This window comes from Opisthocomus hoazin, chromosome 8, assembly GCF_030867145.1.
Source record: "Opisthocomus hoazin isolate bOpiHoa1 chromosome 8, bOpiHoa1.hap1, whole genome shotgun sequence".
In the NCBI taxonomy this organism is placed as follows: Eukaryota; Metazoa; Chordata; class Aves; order Opisthocomiformes; family Opisthocomidae; genus Opisthocomus; species Opisthocomus hoazin.
The window spans coordinates 3,067,822-3,094,259 of record NC_134421.1 but is presented as its reverse complement, the minus strand read 5'-3'; the positions used below and the strand labels follow the sequence as shown (position 1 = coordinate 3,094,259).

The 26,438-nt window shown below is 41.6% G+C and overlaps 1 protein-coding gene across 1 annotated transcript in view; it reads right to left on the bottom strand.

The window, feature by feature from the left end:
* Positions 1 to 411: 411 nt before the first annotated feature.
* Positions 412 to 26,438, bottom strand: part of KDM5A (lysine demethylase 5A) — a 51,669-nt gene continuing 25,642 nt past the window's right edge. Inside the window, exons 16-28 of the mRNA XM_075427998.1 lie at positions 26,094 to 26,218; positions 25,695 to 25,845; positions 22,284 to 22,401; positions 19,268 to 19,623; positions 18,641 to 18,779; positions 17,520 to 17,699; positions 15,095 to 15,256; positions 13,507 to 14,058; positions 12,519 to 12,662; positions 8,991 to 9,150; positions 8,476 to 8,696; positions 5,698 to 6,108; positions 412 to 3,446 (exon numbers count right to left, since the gene is read on the bottom strand). Coding sequence (XP_075284113.1) covers positions 3,234 to 3,446; positions 5,698 to 6,108; positions 8,476 to 8,696; positions 8,991 to 9,150; positions 12,519 to 12,662; positions 13,507 to 14,058; positions 15,095 to 15,256; positions 17,520 to 17,699; positions 18,641 to 18,779; positions 19,268 to 19,623; positions 22,284 to 22,401; positions 25,695 to 25,845; positions 26,094 to 26,218 — 2,932 coding nt within the window. The 3' untranslated portion in view covers positions 412 to 3,233. The remainder of the gene's footprint in view (positions 3,447 to 5,697; positions 6,109 to 8,475; positions 8,697 to 8,990; positions 9,151 to 12,518; positions 12,663 to 13,506; positions 14,059 to 15,094; positions 15,257 to 17,519; positions 17,700 to 18,640; positions 18,780 to 19,267; positions 19,624 to 22,283; positions 22,402 to 25,694; positions 25,846 to 26,093; positions 26,219 to 26,438) is intronic.

Here is a 26,438-nt window from a genome sequence, read left to right as displayed (position 1 = left end):
AGTCCTGGCCATTTTTAGTTCCTCCCAGCAGCTCAGGTCACGTCACATCTTTGACCTTTGGTGTCAGACACGTGAAGAGGAATACCATCAACAGTGAATAGTACCCTTTGCAGAATATGGCATTAAGACACGTACCTTTCTAGAAGCACACGAGCTAAGATTTTGTGTATACTGAGATTTTGTCCCCAAAGCATGAGAGCTTTTTCCTATGGCTGTAGCAGACAAGGAAGAAAATTATTTCCTTAGCTTAACTTTGGCTTGCTTCTTTTCATATGTTTTTATAGAAATTCAAAACCCTAAGATCTGGAGGCATATACCACAGCTGTAGCTTTAGGTTTTTCAACCACTAACTACGTATCTGCAGGTTTTTCCAAAAGTTAACATTTATTCATAAGTTCATACTATCAGCAATCCTTTGAGAGGAATTATGGTCTTAAATAAGCTTAAACAATAAGACGTAAAGCTAATAATGGTCTTCGGTTTATGAACACCTTACCTGAAAGCAGATCAGACATCCATAGCTAGAAAAACTATGGCAACCTCCTTGCAACAGTGTAATAAAGAGCCTTTCCACATGATAATATGAAAATTAGCTACTAAAAATGTGACCTTTTGCACATCATTTTCACATTTCTTTCTGCTTTTACTCTTTTCTATGCTTGTTACAAGCAGAAGGATTGAACATACACCTGTTTGTTTGTAACTAGTGCTACTGTTATCACTCCCCACCACACCTTCTACTCAGAGAAACAAAAACATTCAATGCAGATTTACTAAAAGATCTCTTTTCCAGTTGATGGTAATTACATACAACAATGACTTTATCACGACAGAGAATGTAGGAATGGTTAAGAGGATATGCTCAGCGGCTAACAGGATATGCTAACCATATTTTCCCTGCTGTGTCACGGATTCTAGGAGTCAGGAAAGAATACAGAACACTGGGATTCTTTAAGAAATCTTGTACTAGTCTACTTCTGGAACGATTAAACATCTGTGACAGATAGTCTATCCACTCCATATAGGGAAACATTTATGTAGTACCATCAGTTAAAGCTTGAAGGAAAGTAACATCCGTTTAAACCAGTTTACCAAAACTAAGCGTACATTAAGAAGAAAAAAAAACGTAACTGGAGGCAAAAAGAGGGTATGTCTAGCTACAGCATAGACTCCTTCATAAATAAGTAAACAAATAATACTCTTAAGTTTGCTAGGGTGCCCGTTCAGCCACATGGTTAACCACAGATTGCTTTTGCTTTTAACACCATACTAGTCTTTCAGGAGCAGGAATTAGAAGTCTGTGCCCAATTTGCACTCAAAGCCCCCAAGACCCCGTATCTTCTGCCCTCCATCTTACTTCTTTTTCTTTTGCACATCTTCCTCTTCCCAGGTAGCAGGCACAAATAAAACAAACCCATAAAGTTTGTCTACCTGAGCTCATTTTTTTTTTTTTTGGATGGATAATTCTGCCAGATAAATAAACTTCCAAATATTAGAGAACAAGAGAAGGGACACAGAACAGTCAAGACAGAACACTTGTTTTTGTCAATATTTCTTTAAATCCCAATCCAGCTCCTAGTAAGACTGGACACTACTTACAACACTCCTAGAACTGCAGAAGAATGGAAACACAATAGGGAGCGAGTGGAGAGGGGGACAAGACAGCCCAGTGGCTGGCTTCAGACATTCACATACACGAAGCCAGCAGCCACTGGAGTCGTTAAGGCCCAAATGCCCCACTAATAGGAACAAACCCAAACACAAAGGTAGCACATGAAATGTATTTACCTATTTAAACACAGGCAGCTGGTCAGGCTAGAATGGGGAAGGTAACTGCTAATTCCTTGTACTACAAGGAAGGAATGGAGTAAAAAAACCCAAGCCCACGGGCAGGTTTTTGCTTTGTGAACCTCTGTCTGTGCTGCTGGTTAACAGTGGTAAGTATAAAAAAATCAAAGAAAAATAATCTATTTATAGAACAAGTCAGTAGTCTGAGACATTTAGAAAAAAGTAAAAACAAGTCCTTCTTTAAAAATGGATTTACTAAAACAACTGTCACCCAGGATGACCCCCAAGCCCTCCGGTCCTCTGGCAAAGCCAGGGGCAACTGCAGACAAGCACTGTTGCTGATTGTACACTGGTACACATCCAGCAAAGCCAGCAGGGAGGGGGATTTGCGCTGCGAACAGTATCTGCAGACTGCTTGCTGGTATCACTTGAGGCCGTGCCCGTAGCCTGGTGATACTGGAAATAGTTGTGAGTGAAACTTTTCACAGAAGCACATGTCAGTGTAACCTCTGAGGTAAGTGGGCTGTCTTCTTTCCTTCCCATCCCGGGGTACAGATCACCGAAGCTGGTGCCCTGGGTGCTGTACCTCCTCGCCAGCTCCATCCTGCGAGAGACAACTTTAACGTGCAGGAGTGCAGAACTCTAAGCAAAGCCCAGAACAGGAGAGGGCATCCCTGTGGAAAGGGAAGCACTCTGCTTTTCCCAAGCTCTGATCTAGCTACACATCTTCGTCACTGTTTTCTGGCCCTCCTCAGGACAGGAAGATCAGCTGTTCCCCACTAAGGAAAAAAAATTTTGCCTAGTGGAGTAGAGTTGGGTTTCTTTTTTGGTAAACAGAACCTTTCCTGATTTCTGAGATCATGAGCTCCTCTGCCCTTTAGCTACAAAAGAGAAATTAAAAGAAATTCATCCACTTGCTCCCATCCTTATACTGTAGTGTTAGCTGCCTGGATATGGAGGCAACTTAACTAGCTGAAGACATTGCCCTGCTCGCTATGTTGGCATGGGGAGGCAAAAGATAACTTCCAAGGTCACCTCCTTCGGGTAACCTGGTAGGCCTAAAAGCTCCAGCCTGCACCCACCAGTTCCAGGCCAGCTCCACTGCCAATGTGCACTTCTAACACCCTGAAGTGTCTAGATTTCTAACAGCCTCGGGTTTGCTCAGTCTCTAAGAGCAACAGCCACACTCAAAGATGGAAATACTCAAGTCAAAAAACACTGGCTGGAGCTCCTAATCAGGCGGTGTCTGCATAGATGAGTCGGTACCACTGTGCCTTGACGTCCCCACTGTATGAAGGAAGCCAGCTGTAAGGAAGGGACCAACTCTGCTGCAGGTCTGTACATCCTTGGAAGTGAAGCTCAGTGGCTACACCAGCTTCAAACCCTCTCTTTCTGTAGGGTTTCAGTGGTCCATTTCCCAACAAGTTCTAGGCATCGAGTAGTTGCTAACTTGTCTCCTTAAGATCTTCGATTGGTAGTTTGTAGCTCAATAAGAAAGGAGGAGGTGGTGCATGAGCAGGGCTACTCGGCCCTTGCATTGGCTTCTTTGCACAGTTTATACAGATGTAATCCTCATTCTCAGCCATTTCTGGGGAGACACCAACACAAACTTGATGAAACCACTCATCGCAGCCGCCGTCGCACTGCACCCAGTCTACCTGCAAGAGATCAGATCAGCAGCACGTAACATATTAGAAGAAAAGACAGATAGGCACAGTTTCTATGAAGAAAATTCCTTCTGTTAAACCCACCTGATATACCTAGAACACAAAAGGTTCTAGGCACAAATTAATGCCCTACAGAGTTTATTTTAACAAGCTGCTTCAGTTTAATAAAAAAAAAAAAAATCACACTCTTCCAACAAGCCTTGTCCATCCTTTGACCATCACAGTACAAACACACACACTAAACACACACTCTGCTACAGAGGAACATGGCGCTTGGCTCTCCTCACATCAGACATGTACACTAGAACACATTAAAAATAGAGCTTGCTCAGGGTCCGTTACTTCAGCATACATGAGAGTCTACAAATACACATCCTAAATTATATATATCCCTTCAGACTGCATCATCAAGTGCTAGCTTTTGCAAGTGAAAGTACAGAAAACAGAAGGACTTGGCTACTGCTTTTGGCTACAAAAAAGCCACAAGACATCAGCAGCTTCAACACTTTTTTACCAGCCAATTACCAGGCATACGTCTGGCCATCAAACAACAGAAAGATGCACACAGACTGTACCTCCAAAGTGTAAGAACATTTAAGCTAAAATATTTCCAACTTTGAGCTGAACTTGCTATAGAACAACTAAGAAATGCATGAAAAGTAATCAAAAACTTAAGAAGGAAAAAAGGTTAATTATTAGATCTCTGTAACTTCCTGAGTAAAGGTACGTATCAATTTGAGTCAGTGGGCAGAAACTGAGATCAGCAGGATAACAAACACAGATTCTTGATTTTAATGGCATCCACTGGTACAGCTATAAAAATTGTTACTGTTACTGCTGTAGTTCTGCTTTCACCTTACAGAGGAATGTAAAAATAAAAATTGAGATAAGTAGATTTATTAGAAAAGTAACAGTAGTAGCAACCTACCAAAAATGAAGAAACATGCTCAGCTCAAGATTTTACTTGGGTTTGTAGGAAAACTATTCCTGAGCAACTTTTCTCAAGTGAGTAGTAATGGACACTAACAGCTGCAGCTTCAGTCCTTATGTTCCTATATTTGCTGGTTTTGACTTGCACGGCATTAACCTGCTACTGTACAAAACCATGTCCAACCTGATGGCAAGACAGTCACTCCATTAAAAGCTCTGATTATGCAATCACGAATTTTATTCAGTTTCGTTTGTAGAAGTTTGATGAATTTAGTACAACTTTATAATATGAACTTAAAGGCACTCTCCCCTGTCTTCCAACCTCAATTTCTGTAAAAATGTACATAACCTACTTAACATCTGTGAAGTAAAGAGAATGATGGTACAAAGATTGTGCCATCTTTGGAGTGATTCACCTTCCAGTGTAATTTCTAACCTTGTTCTAAGATTAAGACTTCAAAACTGGCCTTTCAACTGGTCTTTTTAAGCATTCAGATGAACACTTAAATGCCACGTTTCAATTTTGCGAAACAAAAAACCGAGTTCTTGGTATTTGTATTTGTTCCTACTCTCTCTTGCTCAAGCCAGTGTAGTATAGTGTCAATCTCACAGCTATTATTTGAAGTGTTTTTTTTACTCTTTCTAAAAAGCATAAAACAAACCATTCCAAAAAAACGGGTTTTTTTTTTGGACCATCAATTTGTCAGTGTTAAAAGGTGGCAATCAGAACAGGCAGTACCATAGAAAGAGACAGATCAAGTTTCTTTTGTCGTAATGTGACCAGGTCTAAAATGACCGATTGTTTAATTCCAATGAGATAAGTGAAGCACTGCAGTTTGTAGATACCTCAGCCCACAACATAACTGTTCACAGACTGCATGCAAGAAATACAGAAAATTTACTTCATGTAGGAGTACCAAACATCCCCCGCTTCTGCACAGAAACACACTTAAGTCAGGAACATTTCTAGCTGAGTCACAGCATTGATTCTCTGAATCAGACAAGGTGTGGTGCATAGCAAGCAGAAAAATGACCCAGCGTGAAGAGGCTAAACTTCCCAGCCGAGACAGAGCGCCTTTTCCAAGATTCTCATTTTCCATCATCTCCTCCTGTTTTAAAGTACTCAAGAGAATAAGGAAGTTCCATAGTTTCATCTACTGCATCTGTGTACCTGCCCAAGTACTAAACAATCCTCTCTCATTTCCAGCCACACCACGTCCATTGCTCACGCTGTTCAGCCTCATTATTAAACTGCACTGGGCCGTCTGCCTTCGCAAAGAATTGCCTACGACAGAATTAAGCAAAAACTCACCTTGTCCTTGCAGGGCCTCTGGCAGTTCTGCGCAGCGCACACAGCGTTCTCATCGTCCGACTCCTCCGCTCCTGACCAGTCGTACTTGGATGGAATATCTAGAACCTTCTTCTCTCTCTTTTTCTCTGTGCTCTCCTTTGCTAGTTCCACCTTTGTCACAACTGCCTTATCTCGCTTCTTCTTCCGCTCCTCTTCCTTAGCCAGTTTCTTGGCCAGCTTGTTCAGCTCCTTTGTCTTGTCCATGGTGAGTTTTAGCTTCTTCTTCTTGGGTTTTTCCAGTTTTTTCAGCTCTTTAGATTTTTGCTTCATATCTCCAAAGAACTGCTCCGCTCTCTCCAGCTTTCGTTTCCGCTTCCTCTCAGACGAGTCTCTCCCTCTCATTTTCAGTGGTTTCTCATCCATGCTGTCATCCTTCACAGAAAGGGTGAAAAGAGAATTTTCACATGCAGATTTCCATATACTGCACACCTGTGGTTTGAGAGATGTACTTACCCCACCTTTATCCTGACATGGTACGAAGAAACCTGTTTAACAACATACTGTTACAAATTCTAAACAAAACGGGGTTCAACTTTATTTTCACCATACTAGAAAAAAATCGTAAGTGGTACCAACTGTGTCAAAAGTACAATGAAACAAAAATGTCCAGTGGAAAAGGTAAAACATCAGCAAGGGTAAGGAGGCAGAATAAGCATTAATTACAACTCCCTTCTCACGTTGCTTTTTAATAAAAGTTGAGATGATTCATCATTTGTTCGATGTTCTTGCTCATTTTTCATCCTAGGTCAGTCTTGCCTGTAATTATTTTTGAGAGAAACCAATTGCTATTCTGGAGATTAAGAAAGAGCAATTGGTGAATTCTTAAAATGTATCATCAGCTCAAGCATGAGAAGAAAGTAACAGATCCATTATTTGAATAGCTCCCAAACTGGCACACATCGTAAATATCCTGGCATCATTAACAACTCTTAAATAGCAGATTCAGTTCAGAAGTGAAGTTTAAAATTGGCAGACTCCGACACCGCAGGTAGCATCTACAGTGACAAATCCTATTTATATCTGAAAGATTCACATGTGTAGGTCCTTTGTACAAACAGGACTGACTCCATTACAGTTAATCCAGCTATATATTTTAACCTTAACAATTATTAATAGATTAAGGACATACTATAAGCCAGGAAAGACAGATTCTGTTTACTGTACACTACTTAATATAGCTACTCCACCCCAAAACAAATCCTCTGAAGATTATTTTACAAAAGTCTACCTATTTTGCATGTAAATAGACACAGAAACTGGTATTCAATTCAAAATTAACAGTTCTGGTCAAACAAGTATTCATAAGGGTTAGCTGAGCAGAAAATGTTGTAACACACACCCCCACCACCAAAAAAGCTGTGCTTAACTATCAACTTAACTGTTTGGCATACTATTTATAAATTGCTAGCTGCTGGCATTTAAACTGTTCTTCAATCAGTTCCACCCCAAAACTATCACATTAAAAAAGCACTAAGCTTACAAAGTGAAGTACTTGGGTCAAAACATGGTAAAGCAGTACTTCTTTGGAGGCAGCATGTACTTTATACTACTGTCCTAACTGATGGCAGTTTTGCAACACCTTGAATTCTCCATTGTACACGAATCATAGAAACACAGGTTGGAAAAGACCTCTAAGATCATCACGTCCAATCACCACCCCAACACCACCGTGCCTACTAAGCAGTATCCCAAAGTGCCACATCTACACGTTTTTTGAACACCTCCAGGGATGTTGACTCAACCACCTCCCTGGGCAGCCTGGTCCAATGCCTGAGCATTCTTTCAGTAAAGAAAGTTTTCCTAATATCCAATCTAAATACCATATGTATGGTATTCAGAAAATGATTTATATGCCCCATCTAACCTCACTGTTCACAGTACGTAACCTTCCATCTTAGTGTACACTACCAAAAAGTCAAGAAAGAACCATCTTCAATGTATCCTGTGCAGCTCAGTAACTCAAAAAGCAATCACATACTCCCATAACTACACGTGGTCAAACTGACCCCCATCTTCAGCTGACAGATGATGAAGGATGGGTTCCAGTACAGCTCTTCAACACAACAGTTTACCTTCTCTTCCAGCACACACCCCTCATTCGCACACACCACTTAGCCACTGCATCAACGAGGCCAAGTGTTTTAGACTAGAATTCAGAATCAACAGATAAACCTCCTCATTCACTGTCAGCTGAGCAAAGAGATCAGCACATTTAGTTAAAAAATTGCTGTATCTATGTCATTCTGAGGAAGACTAGGAATCTTATTACCTGCGTTACCAAACCACGTTTTGTTAAAAAAACCAGCGTTCTTTCCTCAGTAACAACAGTTCAGCAACATACCAGTATCAAGTTATATAAGCTACATGTAGACTTCCCATCTTCCTACACGTTTCTTCTAATTCTTTTGCAGAGCAGTTCTGCTTCCAAGAATAATCAACAACATTATTTCCTTCCCTAACATTGTATTTTCTAAAAACAGGTTTGCATATGGAACTGGCTGAGAAAACTGTTTTAAATATGGTTAGTTGTGAAGGACAGTGCTACAGCATGAGTGATCAAGAACTGAATTTCCTGATCTCTTATTCTGTTCTGGAATCTATTATTCCCCACTTGAAATCCAAACATGTCAAGTAACTAAGGACTCTACTACCCAAGATTATATTCAAAAAAAAAACCCACCAAAATAATGGGGACACACACACGCATTTCTGTACCAGAATATTTCTTCAAGTTCATACCTCCATGACATGAAGGAACCTGTCCTCAGAGGGTGGATGAGTAGCCTGTAAAATCCGCCAGATGTGCTGAGTCTCATCCAGTGATACTTCTAGCAGATCTCCTACCATCATCAGATCTTCTAGCTGAGCTTTCGCTCCAGGTGACAGCTCCAGTACAGGGGGCTCCAAACTGCGAGGTACCAGCGGACTCTTCCGAGGCTGCTTCCTTGGAGTGCTAGCACCTTTCACACAAGAGGCAAGTCACTCAGCGATAAAAGGAAGCGATCAAAACCAAAAAGATATTACACACTTTTTACCACAACAGTCTAAAGAGGGAGACAATTCCAAGCCAAGCACACTGACACAGGCTTATAAATCAGACAACAGGAAAGAACTGCAATCTAGCTCTACTGTACCTTCTTACAGACAAGATATTCTCCACGACTAGCACAGGTAACAGAGCTCTTCCTCTCCTTACCGACTGCTCGTCCCAGCTATCTGTTCAATTTTATCTTAACGTACAGAAACGCAAATACCTTGAGAGCAGCTTTTAGAAGCAGACGAATATGCGTGCTCAGCACAGAATGAGGGAGCAGTCCACATGTGTGTCACCACTTCCTCTGATTTAATGGGGATTTCCTCATCACAAAACAAATTGGGCTCCAAGCTGCTCGAAGATTTTACACTGGCATTGTCCTGAAAAAGACCCACAGAAAACATGCAACATTTGGATCCAGAAAATACCTACTTCAAAGCAAATTCTACTAAGGCCAGCCAGTCTGCCGTTTCTAAAATCCTACTCTGCAGCACCCCACCAGAGACACCAAGACCATGTGCAAAAGCTACAAGTTACATCCCTACTCAAATAGAGGATGCCTCTATGGAGACAGGTCAACAGATTTATAGACGGTTTGTGAGAAACACTTGACAGGTTTCCCCACTAAGCAGTCACTCAAGTATGGTCCTCAGAAGTCATCATAAGGACAAGAGGCTGACTCTTAGCCTACGTAATTTTTCGCTTGAAAAATGTGATTGCAAGACCATAAAGACAGGTATCTTTAGTAAAGAAGGGGTAATGTTGAGTAAATAATGATTACTATAGAAAGAAAATACAGGGTGTATTCCAGCACAGCAACAAATTATAAACAGACAGATGATCACATAATGGCAAACAATCAAATGTTGCCCTGGGATCGGAACTTTTATGGCAGTCTTGAACCGTTTTAAGACAGGACCAAACATCAAAACGAAGAGGGCTGTAATACTTGAGACTGCTGTTAATTTTTCCATGAACAGAATAATGATGCCATTGGCTCACGCTCAATGCATTGTGCAGGACGGCCGCTTGACTTCTTAGACGCATCCCACTGAAATGGGACACATGCTTTCAGGTGCAGGTGGATCCATTAAGAGAAGAGAGATTAGAAACCTCTTAGCAGTAGGAAAAGCTTTGTTTGACTTTACATTACATTAGGCAGGGAACTCGGAGAAGGCACAAGCCCATCTGAGTAGATTCCCTGATGTCTACTAGTACTCATTCCTCCCCTCTTCCTCCTCACCCCTGCAGGTGAAATTAATAAGGATAATCTCCTCAACCAGCTGTCTATATCCATAGCACTTTCCAGAATTTATCTACCCCAGCACATTTGTGATGAAACTGGTCAACAGGTTAAACATACTTCGCATGCCGTGTAAGACTGAAATCTTTCAGAAAACAATAAACAAGAAGCTGGCTTAAAAGAAGAGAAAGGTCGAAGAGCAGTTGTTGACAATATTTACCTGAAGATTAGTTGTGTGGGTCCCAATATGGCCAACTCAGGAAATTGTACCACCCAGACACTGTCATTTCATGACATAAAAAGGGAATTTAAGAATGGTAATCTCTCTCTGGCTTTCAGTTACATGTTTAAAAGGAAGTGAAGTGCACACTAATGATTTCAGTACAGAACTACGAGTGGGAAACTCAAGATTTAAATTGCCCAGATGAAAAGCTAGAGTAAATACATTCAGAAAGAGGAAGATATTTCTCCCTACATAGTACAGGCTATACCTAGTACAATGTCTTGCTCTGGGTATCATATTATACTAGATTAAAGAAAGTTCAGGGCCAACAGGGAAATTAATAAAAAGATATCACCATTTGGTGGCTATAGGCAACACAGGTGTGAAGGAATGAGATAAAAATACATGAGAAAAATGTGAAGGCGATTAAAGGCGAAGAAAATTTACAGTAAATTTGACCAGTGAATCTGTCTGACTGCTTGGAGTAAGTCTTAAACCAAGTCTAGCTACTGCACTGATAATGCTGTATTTGCTGGCAAGAATCATGTCTTAATTAGAAGAGGCACAATATAATCAAACAGGCCTTTTTATCTCTGTTTTTGCAGCCACTGTTGTACTTGAGATATCCAAGACAGTGGTTTTTGAAATATAGCCTATGGACCCTTAAGTATCCCAAGGATGACTTCTACAGAGTCCACAAGTTAAGAGCAAATTCATACACGATGTATCATAATGTCTACATATTTTTTTAAAAAAGCCACCTTACTCCACTGGAAAATGTTTATAGACCATAAACTGAAAGAGAAACCCCAATCCTTGAAAGCAAAAAATATAAAAATAATCAAACTCTAAGCAACTTTGCTATATCTTTCGAACTTTGCTGCTTTTAGTTTTGCCCTGAAGAATTTGGCTGTCTGAAAATTCGTCTTCTGTTCCAACCATGTTAGTTGACCTAACAAAAGACATTCTGGTCCCTATCAGATCTGCTTCAACGAATTTTTACATGTAGGTTTTGACAATTACATACAGTGATGGACATCTAAATCAAAAGGGTAAGTAACAGATTTTGAAATCATGACAACAGAATCATTAAACAAACGAAATTACACTCCTGCAAAAACCTCAGATCCTGACAAGCATATGCCATGCTTCTTGGCATATGCTTTATCACAGCCTCAGAAAATGTCACATCTTTCAGAAATGCCTTATTATGACTCCTGACGCAAAGAACAGTTTGGAATCATTTTTTTTTTTAATAAAACTGATTTAATTAAAAGATGTAACATTCTGGCATTTCGCATAGGACTGCAAGACAAATGTGTGTGTTTGCATAAAGCTGCTTAGAAACAAAATACTAAAAATATGAGACAGATGCTAATCATACCTGGAAAATTCGCTGTTCCTTTATAAACCAGAAATTCTGCCTAAGGAGAATTTACATGGCCACACTGCCTTTCAAATTAGTGTCTTTTAAATTAGATATGACACTATCATCAAAAAGCAACCACTGCACAAGAAGCAGCAGCGGTATCGCTTTTGTCTCTACATATATCAAAAGGACATTTCAGAGGTTCTGAAGTGAACTACACCACACTGAAAACCCTTGGCTATCTATACCACTGGCTTTTCTCACAACAGTTCTTCTCTAGTTGAAGTATTTTTAAAATCTAACTGCAGTTACAATTTCTGAACTGAATCCAGACACTAATTCTACAATGTGATCCAGACACCTAGTCCTGAATGTTTCCACACATCCAGAATTGAACAGATAGACTTCTTCTATATGAGGCTTGAATGATTAGAAAGGTATGAAAACGTGAAAGCAGCTCTGGCATCAGAAAATTTCTTACAGGGCATGCATTTTCCCAGGCAAATTTTTTGCTGTAGCAAAAACTGTTGAAGAACTCTACATATAGACACTTACTCATATTTATGATTCATGTATCTCTGAATGAGGCATAAAGCTAACGTTCATCCTCCATGGTATTATAAATACAAATCCCTTGAGAACTGTATCTTTTTCCTTAGCACTAAAAGGCACCTTTTGAAATTCAATCACAGGACATCTGGAAATTTTGAATAAAAACACTACAAAACTTCCCAGTAGCCCACAGCTGAGACATTCCGATAAAAATCAAGAAGTACCTTTTCTGCCACAGGAGCCTGGGCAGAATGCACAGAGATAGCTTAAGATACGAAAAATATTCTGAAATAAGTTGAAGTAATAAAAAACAGGTGTTTTGGATTAATTCCATACAGATGAGTCATACTGGATTACCTACCTTTATGTCGTAGCCATACGTCTCCCTGATGTCTTCATCAGAGTCTGTCTCTTCATCATCGTAATCCAAAGTCTGCCGTGGGGACGAGGACACGCTCCCTATCATTCTGTTAAAGGCTGACTGCTGGAAACTAGTCAAGTGTCCCTAAAAGGAAAATGGAATATGGGAATTTAACAATAAAATTTCCTGAAAAATCTATTAAAAAAAGCTGAGTTACTGACAAATAACACAGTGGTTCTTTTAGCCTGAGGATAACTGCCTGGACAGTCACAGAAAAGCCTACTTACAGCAAGGTGTGAAGAAAATTAGGGAAATATCCAAGGAACAGGTTCTATTAGATTTTATTTTCATGTTTTTGAACAATAGTGACTAAAAAGATCTAGTACTGCTGCTCAGTGCTACCAAATTATAGCCTATGGTCGTACAAACTTCTTCACCACAGCTTCATCTGATTACCAGTCTCAATCCCAAGATCACAGAATCACAGAATGGTAGGGGTTGGAAGGGACCTCTGTGGGTCATCTAGTCCAGCCCCCCAAGATGAAGTCAACCATCAAAGTGCCAGTGTTTGCTTACAGTCCTCGCTGAAATTTACTAACAAGACATCAAATGCCTGAGAACGACAATCCATTATCAGTTATAAATATTGAGATCTGTGATTCTGTCAAGAGGGAAATGGCATTTCCTGCTTTACACATCTTCAGGCCCTTAGCCAGCTGTTGTATCTGAACCGACGTTTCTTACAAGCACCTTCAGCAGTTGCTGTTGACAATCAGTACAAAGCAACAGACCTGTCCCTGGAGCAGCATGTAACTGACTGACACCAGCCATAGCCTGAGGAGCACAGAACTATATAATTTTGGTAGGTCCAATTCTCAGCTTTTAACTGCCCTCCCCACTTCCCCCAAGCTCCTCCAAGAAACCTAAGGCATTCTGGCAGAGTGAAGAAAGACAAGCACAGCAAGGAGCAAGATATCCACATTCCTACCTGCAGGTCTGGGTTAGCTGCTGCTTTCTGTAGCTCAGCACTGATTATTTTCTCCGTTTTCTCCCGTGCTGCCTGCTCCACCATTCGCTGGCTCAGCACAGAAAGCTTAGCCAAAGCAGAGGACAACTCCTCAGTGGCCAAAGCCTGCCGTGCTCGGTCCTGCCAACTCATGGCACGTTCTGTCAAGCACTGCAATGCCTCCCCTTCCGGCAGCCGTACAGGCAGCTTCTGCAGGGAGACCAGCAGAGACAGTATTGTCTCCAGCCGTGGCCTTCGAGAACGCATGCAAAGCGGACACAGAAACTTCACTTCTTTGGCCTGCCAACTAGAGCCCTTCTTCTGGGAACTTGTTTTGGGAAGGGGCACGCAGCCACTATGAAACCAGTCTTTGCACAGCTCACACTGTAGCATGAATCCACTGGCTGTTTTGCGGCAGATACAGAATTTGACTTCTTCGATCCGATCCACCATAGTCATCTTGGCCAGGTTAGCTGCCCTGAGAGCATGCATGGCTTCAATCTCCTTCTGTTCACGCTCCTTGAATATAGCCACCTACCCAGCAAAGACAAGAACAGTTCATGAGCCTCACAGCTCAGAGAGATCACATTTTATTAGAAATGTAGGAGAATGAAAAAAAACCACCAAATATATCAAGAAATCTTCCTACTTAAACTAGCCCAGAATTTAGGAATTGTGTGATCTAATTACCACTTTAGCTAAAATACCTCCTCCTCAACTACCCATTACTCCCCTAAGTCCTTACGACAGACATTCTATGTAAACATTAGATAACCTTCTCCACATCTACAAAGTTTCTGAAGCTCATAATTAAATCTGTCGTAAGGCCGCCAGAAGAACGTTTTGACTCCAGGAAAGAAGTCAGAATCTGTTCCATCCTTCGTCTACCGAGACAAGGCAGGTGAGCATTGTTTCAATGCTGACTCAGCACCCAGAGACCCGAGTGACCACATATCTTCCTGAAGCAACTTGCACTTCCTCAGTGTCTCCATTCAAGTAACTACAACAAAGCATGCTAAGGTAAAACGGACAGTGTGTAAGTCACACTAACGAGCTTGCATGTGTTTTCTTGGTTCCCGGACAAAGGGCAGCCAGATGACAGCAAATTCCTGTGATAAGCTGCATCAATATCCTCCCAACAAGAAGGAATCCAATATAACATTCCACCCAGCCCAGTTTTTATGGCCAAGCAGGTACAGACTGCTCTCAAAATCAACGTAACCAAGTATGTCTTGGTACTGTTCAAGGTAGAGCTGTACCTCATTCCACAGTATTTTGATCTGATTTCAATAAATGTTAACAATATTAGGTGAACAGCCACAGATATTAACCCAAGAGCATTTAAGTCTTATACATTGCCCAATACATATTAAATACCAGCACTTACTGAACTGTGCTTCCCTCTACTTTCACTGCAATTAAAGCTGAACTATATTCTTGTGTAAAACATCATATTTGAGATATTCGTTTCAGCGAGATTCATTTATTGGTTCTTCTGTAAGATTTCTACACAGATTAGAGAGAAATTAAATCCACATATCAGCATACACTACTTTTCATTGCTCCTTACCACAGCTGCAGTGTCTCTGGCCTCCTCCAGCCCATCCTCCAGTTCACTTAGGGATTCCAAGTCAAGATCTTTCTCCTTTTCCTTCTCCATCAATTCCTTAGCCCTCTTCCGCCTATTCTTACTGCTACCATAAACACCAATATCAGTCCGAGGGCTCAGAACCTGTAACCACCAAGAAAACTTGCACTGTCAGAGCCAAGCGTGCCAACAGTAAAAGTCCTCATCTATAATGTTATGATTTCAGGGACATATATGAGAACATCTAATAAAGGAATTACAACAGTTACCAGAGAGCAAAAAATACTCATCAATCTAACATCTTTGACATCTGCCAAGGTGTCTGCTAGGAAGAGGAGAAATAAACAGGAAAACAGACAAGTATTTCATACGTATGGAATTTGAATGTAAGCACCACAGTGATGTGGCAGGTGGACTTGAAAGCCATTGTGTTTTCACGATTCAGTTACAAAATCTATCCACACACACACAGAATCACACAGAATAGTAGGGGTTGGCAGGGACCTCTGTGGGTCACCCAGTCCACCCCCCTGCCGAAGCAGGGTCACCCAGAGCAGGCTGCACAGGACCTTGTCCAGGCGGGTCTGGAATATCTCCAGAGAAGGAGACTCCACAGCCTCCCTGGGCAGCCTGGGCCAGGGCTCCGTCACCCTCAGAGGGAAGAAGTTCTTCCTCATGTTCAGCTGGAACTTCCTGTGCCTCAGTTTGTGCCCATTGCCCCTTGTCCTGTCACTGGGCACCACTGAAAAGAGCTTGGCCCCATCCTCCTGACAGCCACCCTGCAGATATTTGTAGGCATTTATAAGGTCCCCTCGCAGCCTTCTCTCTTCTTCAGGCTGAACAAGCCCAGTTCCCTCAACCTCTCCTTGTAGGAGAGATGCTCCAGTCCCCTCATCATCCTCGTAGCCCTCCGCTGGACTCTCTCCAGTAGCTCTTCATCTTTCTTGAACTGGGGAGCCCAGAACTGGACACAGTACTCTAGATGAGGCCTCACTAGGGCAGTATAGAGGGGAAGGAGAACCTCCCTCGTCCTGCTGGCCACACTCCTCTTGATGCACCCCAGGATCCCATTGGCCTTCTTGGCAGCCAGGGCACACTGCTGGCTCATGGTTAACCTGTCGTCCACCAGCACACCCAGGTCCCTCTCCGCAGAGCTGCTCTCCAGCAGGTCCGTCCCAAGCCTGTACTGGTGCATGGGGTTGTTCCTCCCCAGGTGCAGGATTAAGCTATCATACACACAGCTAACTGAAATACTGTATGCAGTTAGACATCAGTAGTTTAGCATTCACTTTAAGCACCTTCACCAATTGCAAGGACCTGCCATGATTTCATATTTACATCAGCAATTTGGCAGTTGAAACTGAACTAAAAAAATATGCTATAAGCCTTTTAATATCAAACACGACAGGCTGCAAAAAAAACTTATAAGGACAAGGATTCAATTCTAAGTAATCTTGATTAGTTGGAAGGCATACTCTAATATAAAATCTAGAAAATTAAATTCGATATAGGAAAGTTCAAATCGATACATTTAGGAAAACAGTCAATCCAAACCAGAACATATTAAATAACTAGTTAGGCAGAAAATCACAGAGAAAAACATCCCAACCTAGCGTGCACCACAAACTGAATAGAAGTCAGTGCGATGTTGTTGCAACAGCGGCAGATCCCTTTGGGAAGCATTCAACAGTATCCCCTCTGAGACAGAAGATGCAATTATTGCACTTCACATGGCACTAGGGAAGCCACCGTGAGAGGATTCTGTCTGGTTTTGGACATCACACTAAAAGTGACGACAAACCTCAGAGAACAGCAACAACAGGTATGAAAAATACAGCCTGCAAGAAAGCGCTGAAGGAACTGGAATTGTTTTCGCTAGAAAAGATTGTCAAGCAGATATAAATCTTCAAACACACGAATGACTTTGGTTAAAGACAATGACTACATTCATTGCAGTGAAATAAACAGTGGCTGACTTATTTTATAAGATGTTTAACTGTAAGAAAAATTTATCTAATCTATTTTCTTAGAATTTAAGCAGTGGAACCAGGTAAACATCCATTAATTACAGACCACTTCTACGTTCATTTCAGCCCTACATTTCTACACCTACACAAAAAAAAAAAACCAACAAGAAAAAAAATATCCTTTTCTTTCCCTCCCAAAAAGGAGAGTTTAAATCTGTTTCTTCAAAAGTAACAGCTGAGGCTGTCTATACATAAAACAAGACTAACCAAACAGGGACTTTTTGCTTTTTTCATTCTTTTTACCCAAGAAAGTTCGTTGTCATATTCCATTATCAAAAGGAGCTGTCATCAACTGTAACTGAACCAACTGTTCCCTCCAGCCTGCAGCGGGCCACCCAGAGCAGCTTCCGAAGGCTGACACACAAGTGTCTGTTGCTCACCTGTAACAGACTGTAGCTGGAGTTCTTCTTCAGGAAGGTCCTTCCTGTGCGCTCTCTCCAGGCACGTGCTGCAGCTACCTGCGACTCCAGCTGTGGCAGGGCATCAAGACGCACCGGTATTGGGCGGCCTTTGGCAGACAAGCTCTCCAGTTGCTCCAGGTAGGCGTAATTGCTCCCATTCTGGGGTAAAAGACATTTTTCTAAGCCAACAATTCCACCATTGTATCAGTGGCCAGCTTAATTTGAAGCCATACGCTATTTTGTCACTGAGTAATATAGTTCCATAGGAAAGGAAAGGAGGGCAATGTTTCAATCTTATTGGTATTTTTAAAAACTATCTCACACAGTTTTTATTTTAATGGTCGTTCTGCCATGGCCAGCTGGCTTGGGGAGTAAGACAAAAAACTCTATTTCTAGATGGTTGTCTTAAATGCTGTCTGCTTAGCCGCAAGTTACTATATCTGAGACTTGTACAGGGGCTGATGAGAAATCAGTTGCGATTCTCGCTGCCGTCCCCAACAAATACCTGAGAGAAGAACAGCAGTTGCAGTCCAGAGATCAACACCTAGAAATATCACAGAAGCCATGTCCCTTTTGGATCAAGTTATGTGAGTAGAGCAATTGAAGAAAAGGCTACGGACCTAACGATGTCCTAACTTCATCTACTTTGGGTAGAAAATTTTGGCCGTCAGTGCCATTAAATCTTACACCATTATGCGGAGAAAACACAAACATTTCCATAGCCAGCTCAAAACCGAAGACCTGTGTAGAACATCATCTGCTGCAGCTAAGTATTTCCAGTGACAGTATGGACAACAGTTTCAATACCAAATAACCTTTCAAAGTTACACTTTTATCATAACGAATTTTCCAGTTTTTATATCCCTCATGAAATGCATAAAAGGAAGGGAAATAGAAATTGGATAGCCAATGGGGAAACAGCAGCACAAAATAAAAAAAGAAAAAAGAAACTCCAGCACACGAGCTACAGTAAGCACATTTAACAGTTACAGCAAGGCTTCCCTTCAGATGACCTTTGTGGGTAGAGGGGCTAGGAATAAAGAACGTGTCTAAATAAAAGGATGCCAGCAGAAGATTGCAGTCCCTGCTGTAACCCCTACCTGAATGGCCTCCACTTTGGCTGTCCAGTCTCTAGCCCGCTGCAGGGCTTCTTTCAGTGCCAGCACATTGGGCAGGTAAGCAGGGATGTTCTTTGCTTCATTCACGATGCCCTCCAGAGCCATCATACTTTGGCGTGGTCTAGAGTAAGAAAAACCCAATTCCAGCCTTCTCTCACAATGCCAGTCAACTAAAGCCATAAATTTGTCAGGCTGGTGATGCAACTTCATCACTACACTGCAGCCTAGGATACCATGGCTCTATTCTTGGAGGGCTCTACTGGCTACCGAATAACAGGATGGGCAAGAAATGCAAGTTCAAAAAGGCACAGCATCAGAACTCCTTAACATCGAGGAAGCTGTCTTGTGTAGCACACTCAGTGTTTTTTGTTGATGGGGATGAACAGCAAGGACAATGCCAACTTACAGCCTCCTGCCACTGTGCAACATGATAGGGAATCAACTCTTCTGCAAATCAAACCTCAAATTCAACTCTTCAGCAATCAAACCACTGAGAGGTAAAAACACACACTACAGCTTCAAAGCTCCTACTTTTCACCACACTCCTCAAAAGAGGCTGAGAATCTCAGAAGTGTAACCTGTAAGAACAGTTTGCAAAGGAATACTCACCTGGCCTGCAGGCAGACCTTGGCCTTCTCCTCCCACCTCTCCGAGACTGTAAGCAGCTCCTGCAGCTCAGCCATGGCTTTCTCTACAGCATGGTGTGGTGCCAAGCCCACACCTGAGTCAATCAGCTTCTTCATCACATCTAGGGTGACCCTCTGGGGATCCAAGAGGGTGGACCTCACCTCATCCAGCCACCGTGCCTGCTGCAGTTCTTGCTTCAGCCTTGGCAGTTCAGGAAGCTCTACGTAAAGGCCAGAGCCCATGTCTATCAACTCCTGCAGCTTGGAAGAGTCTGGGATCTCATCCATCATAGCTTCTTGAGCACGCTCATGGAATTCTTCCACATCATCAAGCAGGTTCTGAAGTAACACACAGAAGAAATCAATTAGGAAAACACACCCACAGAATCAAAAGGGAAAGCTGACTGAGGGATCAGCCAGCTGTGAATTTGTACATGACCATCACACAACCAGTCACAGCTTCTGCAACACACTGCCAGCTAGTTGGTCACAAGCCGTTGTCTGACACATATTAAGTAATAAACCATCTAAACACACCTGGCCAAACGTTTCATACACTATGCGTACTAGGTGGATGAAACTCTTCACCTAAAGTAGTACAACTGCAACTAACTACAGCTCCCAACAAAACAGAGTATTAAGCACTGCCCAGTCAATGTTAATTTTAAAACAGTGTGGGAAAAGGGGACCTCTGAGAAGCTTGTCCTTCCAATCTAGTGTCGGGGCATTACAGTAATGATGGTAATACACAACAGAACACAACATGCTGAGGAAAAAGAACAAACTAGAGTTGTACAAGGACACAAACACCAAAAGATCATTAAAAAAACAAGGGTCAGGTTTTAAGTAACTATTTCCTAAAGCAGGCCCACTGCTTCAACACACCTGGGTTTTATCTCAAAAAGGAAATAAAAATGCAAAACCCTCTAAAGGAAGGAGAAAATTTCACAGAAATCCAACTGCATTGCTGCAGTTGTCCTCCATCCTCATGTTTTGGCACTGCAATGAAAAAAATCAAAGACAGCAACAGACACGAAAGAAGCTCTGCAGGAGATTCATTCAAGGACATTCAACCAGTATACTCAATTGATTCACTCCTGAGTCTCTTACAGAAAAACAGGTATTTCTGACAGCAAGTTGATGAGCAATGAGGAGCAAAACCTGCATTTCCTAACCCTTAGCTTACTGCCCTTTTTTTCTGTTGCTGCTTTTCATGGCTGTCTGGAAAGCAGAAGGCATTTATGAGAACGAACAAGATCCACATTGTAAGGATTTTGATTTAGGGAACATATGCTGAATGCTTCACAGTGACAACAGTAAATTATTACAGTTTAATAATTATAATGCCTTTTGTGTTAGAAAATACTCATCATCCAACATGACAATTATTTTGCAATTCATTACAACGGATAATTTCATTCAAATGCCATGCTGAAAGTTAGTGAGTGCTTAGGCATAAATGATCATTATCTGACTTCATTCAGAAACTAAGAGACTATGGTTAGTAACCAGTAAAATGACAGTATTTATTTTATTGGTTAGTGATTACACTGAAGCTTCACGAACATACACATGCAGACTACTTCAACAAAACCAGTCTCCTAAGGCTGCAGGGGCGGGGAAGAGAGAGACTAGCTGGGTGAAAATGTTTAGACAAAAATACACATTAAAACTGTTAAGAATTAATTGTACGCCCTCAGCTCTGTCATCTACAAATTATGTCTTAATTAGAGGTAGGTTTTAAACACACTAGAAACAAAGAACTCCTCTGAGAACAACCTTATAGGTCTATTACCAGATTATGATCAAATTTATTGAATAAATATTAGTAAATATTTCTGGCTTTTATTTGGAGAGAAGTGTAGTAAAACGTTCTTATCAAGTGAGGATGATAATATGCTTTCCACTCTATTAGCTGCTGGGAAGAACATTAAAGAACGTCTTGGAAGGATAAAGATTAGAGTCAACAGGCCTGGAAAATCTGTATCCTGGAGTCCTATAATTTTCTGAAGGTACCTGTTTATAGCAACAACATGCCAATAGCAAAGACAAGAAGAAAGTCCAATATAAAGTCTCTCCATGATATCAACAATGAACTACCATGGAAAATATAATACAGAATTCTTGAATGAAGGAGGACATAACCCACACTAGGAAACACTTACAGGAAAGGCTTTCTCAAACAAGACTAACTATTATATGTTTGGTTATGTAGGGGTAGCTGCATAGAGTAACATTTGGAATTTTAGGACCTCAATCTAGTACTATAGAATATTCTTCTTAAAACTGTACCAACAGAGAATATGTGGGTTAATAAATGGTTAATATACATCTCAAGAACCATTCCTCAAGGTGAAAAATATTTATTTATTAAGGGTGTTTCTTGAAGGAGTTTTCCAGAAGTTGGTTAGTAGGCGAAACACTTTTACACATTTTATCATCAGTGTCACAGAAACAAATTAAGATTACTGCTGAAAATACTTGCTATGATACAGACTGCCAGAGTGATAAATGATAATAGCAGCCAGGGGAATCAGTATGATCTGGATTACTTATTAGTCTAGATTCCTTCAACGGCAGGTGCAAAGATATATATGGAGTAGAAGAAATGCAGGCTATGCATACAGATTAAGGGGGATGTAACCTGGAAAGCAGGGCTGAGAAGTATTACTGAACAACTGTCAATGTGGTCCTGCTTTCCTTCTCCCCTAAAGCAGCACACCAATACAACCTTCCGAAGTTTCCACCAAAACACACAAAGGGTAGGATTTAACTGGAAATTCCACCACTACAGATAGCATTACAGATGCTGAAATAAGAGCAACTGATTCAGAAACATAGAACTACGCCAGTGCAGGACTGATTCTTAAAAAAACGAAAAGCCTTGCATCCTTTGCATCAGGCAATATTATCTGTCTAAAAACAAACAAACAAACAACCCACAACAAAGAAGAAAGCACAACACTTACAATATATCCGAGGAGCAGATGCAAACTTACCTTTACTTGTCGGGCCTGGCTGATAACACAGGGCAGGCTAAACAACTGCTGTACAAATGCTTTAAGCTCCTCCATAGTTAGCTTGGTCCGTGTTCTTCCACTATCTTGGCTCTGTCTGCTGTATGAATGGACAAAAATAAACAGTGTTACGTGAGAGAGAAGTTGATGATCCCTGGATTCACTCCCAGTGACAGACAGCTCTCAAGATTACTGAGAAGTTACAAAAAAAAAATCCCATCACTTGACAACTCCAAAAACCAAACTCCACAACAATTCCAAAATCTTGAAATCTAAATTCAAGGTAATTCCTGTAAGCACCTTCAGGAGAATGTACCCTGCTTTTCAGAGGTAGGAACAGCTAGATGACGTTCAGATTGGGTTTGTTCCAAACAGCTAAAAGAATACAGCCCCAGAAAGCTTGCTTTAGGCAGCTCAGGAAGTTGACTGCCATGACAGGCACTGACAAAAAGTCTCAGGTATGTAACAGCAACAAGCTCTAAAAAGAAGTCTCACTTTCTAGAGCGCTCGCTTTAGTAGCCAGAGAACTGTTGAAACTGGCCTCGCAACCAGAAAAGACTGCTGCTGAGTAGGACACGTTCTGCAAAGGCATTTCCATTAAATATCACTCACAGCAAGTGTCACAAGCCTGCTGAATGCAGCGGAAGGCGTAGAAGTGACACACTGCACAAAAGCAACACCTGGTATGCGTATCACCGAAAGGCACCACAACTTCACAAGCAGGACAGATTTTAAACACTGAAGAGCTGTTCCCTGCTAATGAAGCTACGTTTTATTACTACAGAAACATTGAAGAAAAACAAAATTCAATCTTTCAACCTATGGGCTTAAATGTAATTGCAAAAGTAAAGTTTAGATTAACGATCACATAAAGTTACACCCTATGTAAAACTTAGATTAACGATCACATATAATTACACCCTATGTAAAACTTAGATTAACGATCACATATAATTACACCCTATGTAAAACTTAGATTAACGATCACATATCATTACACCCTATGTAAAACTTAGATTAACGATCACATATCATTACACCCTATGTAAAACTCCGAGGCTTTGACTGGCTGCGACAGGCAGTGAGGAGTGGTGGCTGCACTGGACCTGCTGTGCAGCCTACTGTAGGTCTGTGCAGCCTACTGTAGGTGACCCTGCTTCGGCAGGGGGGTTGGACTAGATGACCCACAGAGGTCCCTTCCAACCCCTACTATTCTGTGATTCTGTGCCTCCAATGCTCCCGTGGGGCAGTGCAGGGGGTGCGGCGCTCCGAGAGGGCATGCTCTCCAAAACACGGCCCTGGCATTCTGCCCCTGCTCCCACCACGGACCGCCACAGCACGAGATGCTGCACAGGAAGATACAGCTATCCCTGCATATGGAAACTCACCGCTTGCAACAGCAGGGAGAGATACGGGATCGCAATACTGGACACATCTTCACAGCTACGCGTTACTTATTTTTCACATTTATACATAATCAGATGCATAAGGGATAGATTTTCTTCTACTACATTTGACCGTGAGGGTATTGCTGCTTTAATCCCTGCCAAATTGTTCTGTTTGAGCACCCATTTTTAATTTGTTTTTTCAATAACCTTACCCTTCGTGTAAATGTGATCCTTCTCAAAAGGATTATGTGTTAAATATGAACATAAATGCTAAAGAAGTAGCTGAACGTGACCTCTATATTTAAATTTCCTAACACTGCTCATCAACCAGTTTTCAAAATCTTTCTCAAACCTCAATTCTGCAACATTGCTATTTAGCATACAACAGCCCTCAGACTTCTGTAGAAGTCCTTTTCTTTGCCCCATGGAATTCCTTTCAGCTTTAGATCAGACACACCACTGAAATCTTTCCACCCCTTGTGTTTTTGGGAAATCCACCAAATAATTAACTGAAGGCAAGTCTGTGGAGAGAAGGCTGACACACTCCAACAGCAGGAGGAGGAGGAAGCAGCAACAGACCTGGAACAGCTGGGAGCTACCAAAACCATTAAACTTCACTAGGAACAGGGCAATGCTACCCCTGTAGCATTGCTTCCATCACCCAGACCAGAGTTCCAAGTGACCATACCTCTGTGGTAGCGGTATCCTACAAGCAGTAAAAACCAAACAGGAGAGCCCTCTTTCCCCTTCAAATACAGAAAAAATTCCTCTCTATTTTATAATAGCTTTCCAGTTACATCAGGTATTATACTTGTATCTGTAGTGTAACTTTAATATTTCATTGTTCAAATTCAAGCAATTACAACAGGCATTATGTTCTGTGCAAAGCTGGGTATTACAATTAACAAGGTATTTACTTTTTACTCCCTCACTTGAAAAGTCTGAAGTTATATAAAAACACTACACAAGCAAAAAGCCAACCAGCTACAAAGCCAAACCTTCTACTCAGAGGAAACACAAGCTATCTGCTGGCACAAGAACTGAGGTCACCTGATCAAATTCTTTTCTACTGATTTTCACTCACAGAATGCACGGGGAGAAGGAAGCAGGCTGCTGAAGGCGGCTCATGGCAGCAGAGCCAGGGGACACATCCAGCAGACTGCTGAGCTAGGGCCAGGGGACAGAGTAGCACTGAGGCTGCCACAGGCAAGGCAGGCCCCGCAGAGAACTAAGGGAGTCGAAACTGCCAGGAGTCACTGAGGCAAGCCTCTACTTTTCAGCCACACACGGTCCTTCCCAAGAAGTAAAAGACTGGCTCAGACTATAGACTGCTTTTGCTCTCTGCACTGCTCTGCTCCCCAAGACTCTTTTGTTCCAGTCAACGCTGGCAAGACAGATTTCCTTCGCATCTTCCCGTAACTCCACCAGCAACACTACACATTCTGCAACTTGAGAACAGCTGGCAAAATTATAAATATTTTTGAGAAATGCTGTACCAGAAGATACAACTGCGCTTGCCTCACCAATCATAACTGGTATTTCCTACTTATCAAGCCTTTTTCTTTGCAATCCAATGTTTTAACAGATTTTCTTTCCATAGCTTTAAGCTATGTACTTAGCTATGCTACCTAAAATACAAACACTAATGTCAAGACTTACTTCAATTACATTTTTTTCATCTAGCTGTCTTTCCCTACAACTCTGCCACACGTTCATAGAGATACCTGATCAGCAATCAAACACACAACTTCTCCGAAGGATTTCACATTTCGGTACACAAGTCAGCTGAAAACAGTATGTTGAACACGTTCCAACTAAATCTGCTTTTTTGGCCCTTTGTGTCACTGTATTTGCCTCCCCAACCTCTCCATGAGTCACAGCACTAAGGGCAGGGAACACTGAAAGAAGTCAGCAGGCAGTGAGACCTCAGGGTTCTTATATTTCCAGGTCCAATCAAGTAAGAAAACAACCAGATGGAAACTGTTGAAAAAAACACCTTACCTACCTGTGTTTTTGCTTTTTGCTCAGTAGCAGCTGTGCTACTGAAGCACAGGTCTCTGCTTCTTTCACAGCATCTCTGAGCCTGCGGAAAAGATCATTCTCTGGATATTTCCTGTCTTCAGCATCCTCCAACATCACTCTTAGCTCGATCACATCTGTAATAACAGTATGTAAATAATTGGTACACAAAATCAAAAGAGACTTTAGACTGCTTCAAAGGCCTTCGATCAAGGTTCCAACAGGCTAGTTCAATTTGAAATGCACAGTGATGAGTTGAATTACGCTCTCAGATTAGCTCATTTCTTTTTTTAACTAAACAACACACGATGTTTCTCATTAAATGAGAACACAGAACAAATGTAGGAGTTTCAGGACATCCTATTATGAACAATAGAAGTCTGACCTTTCTTGTGGTTGAGATTGGCAGACAGAGCCTCTGTAACTCTACTGACCCAAGTGTCATAAGACTGTGCTCTAACTTTCACTCCGTACAGCAAAGAAGGAAGGTCTTCTAGCGGGTACCGGTACCTGGAGATACAGAAGGAAAATACAGAAAGAGTATTAAGGCCCACACAAAAGCTAGGATATTGCTGAGTTTCTCCAGCTACAACAAGGCCAGAAAGACAGAACATGTATAATATGTGCTGCCTCGGAAGCAAGAAACCAGCAGAGAGGATAAAAATACTCCTTAAATAAAGGGAGAGAGAGAAGTGTGGCCAAATGTTGTATTTGGTCGCTGGTCTCCAGC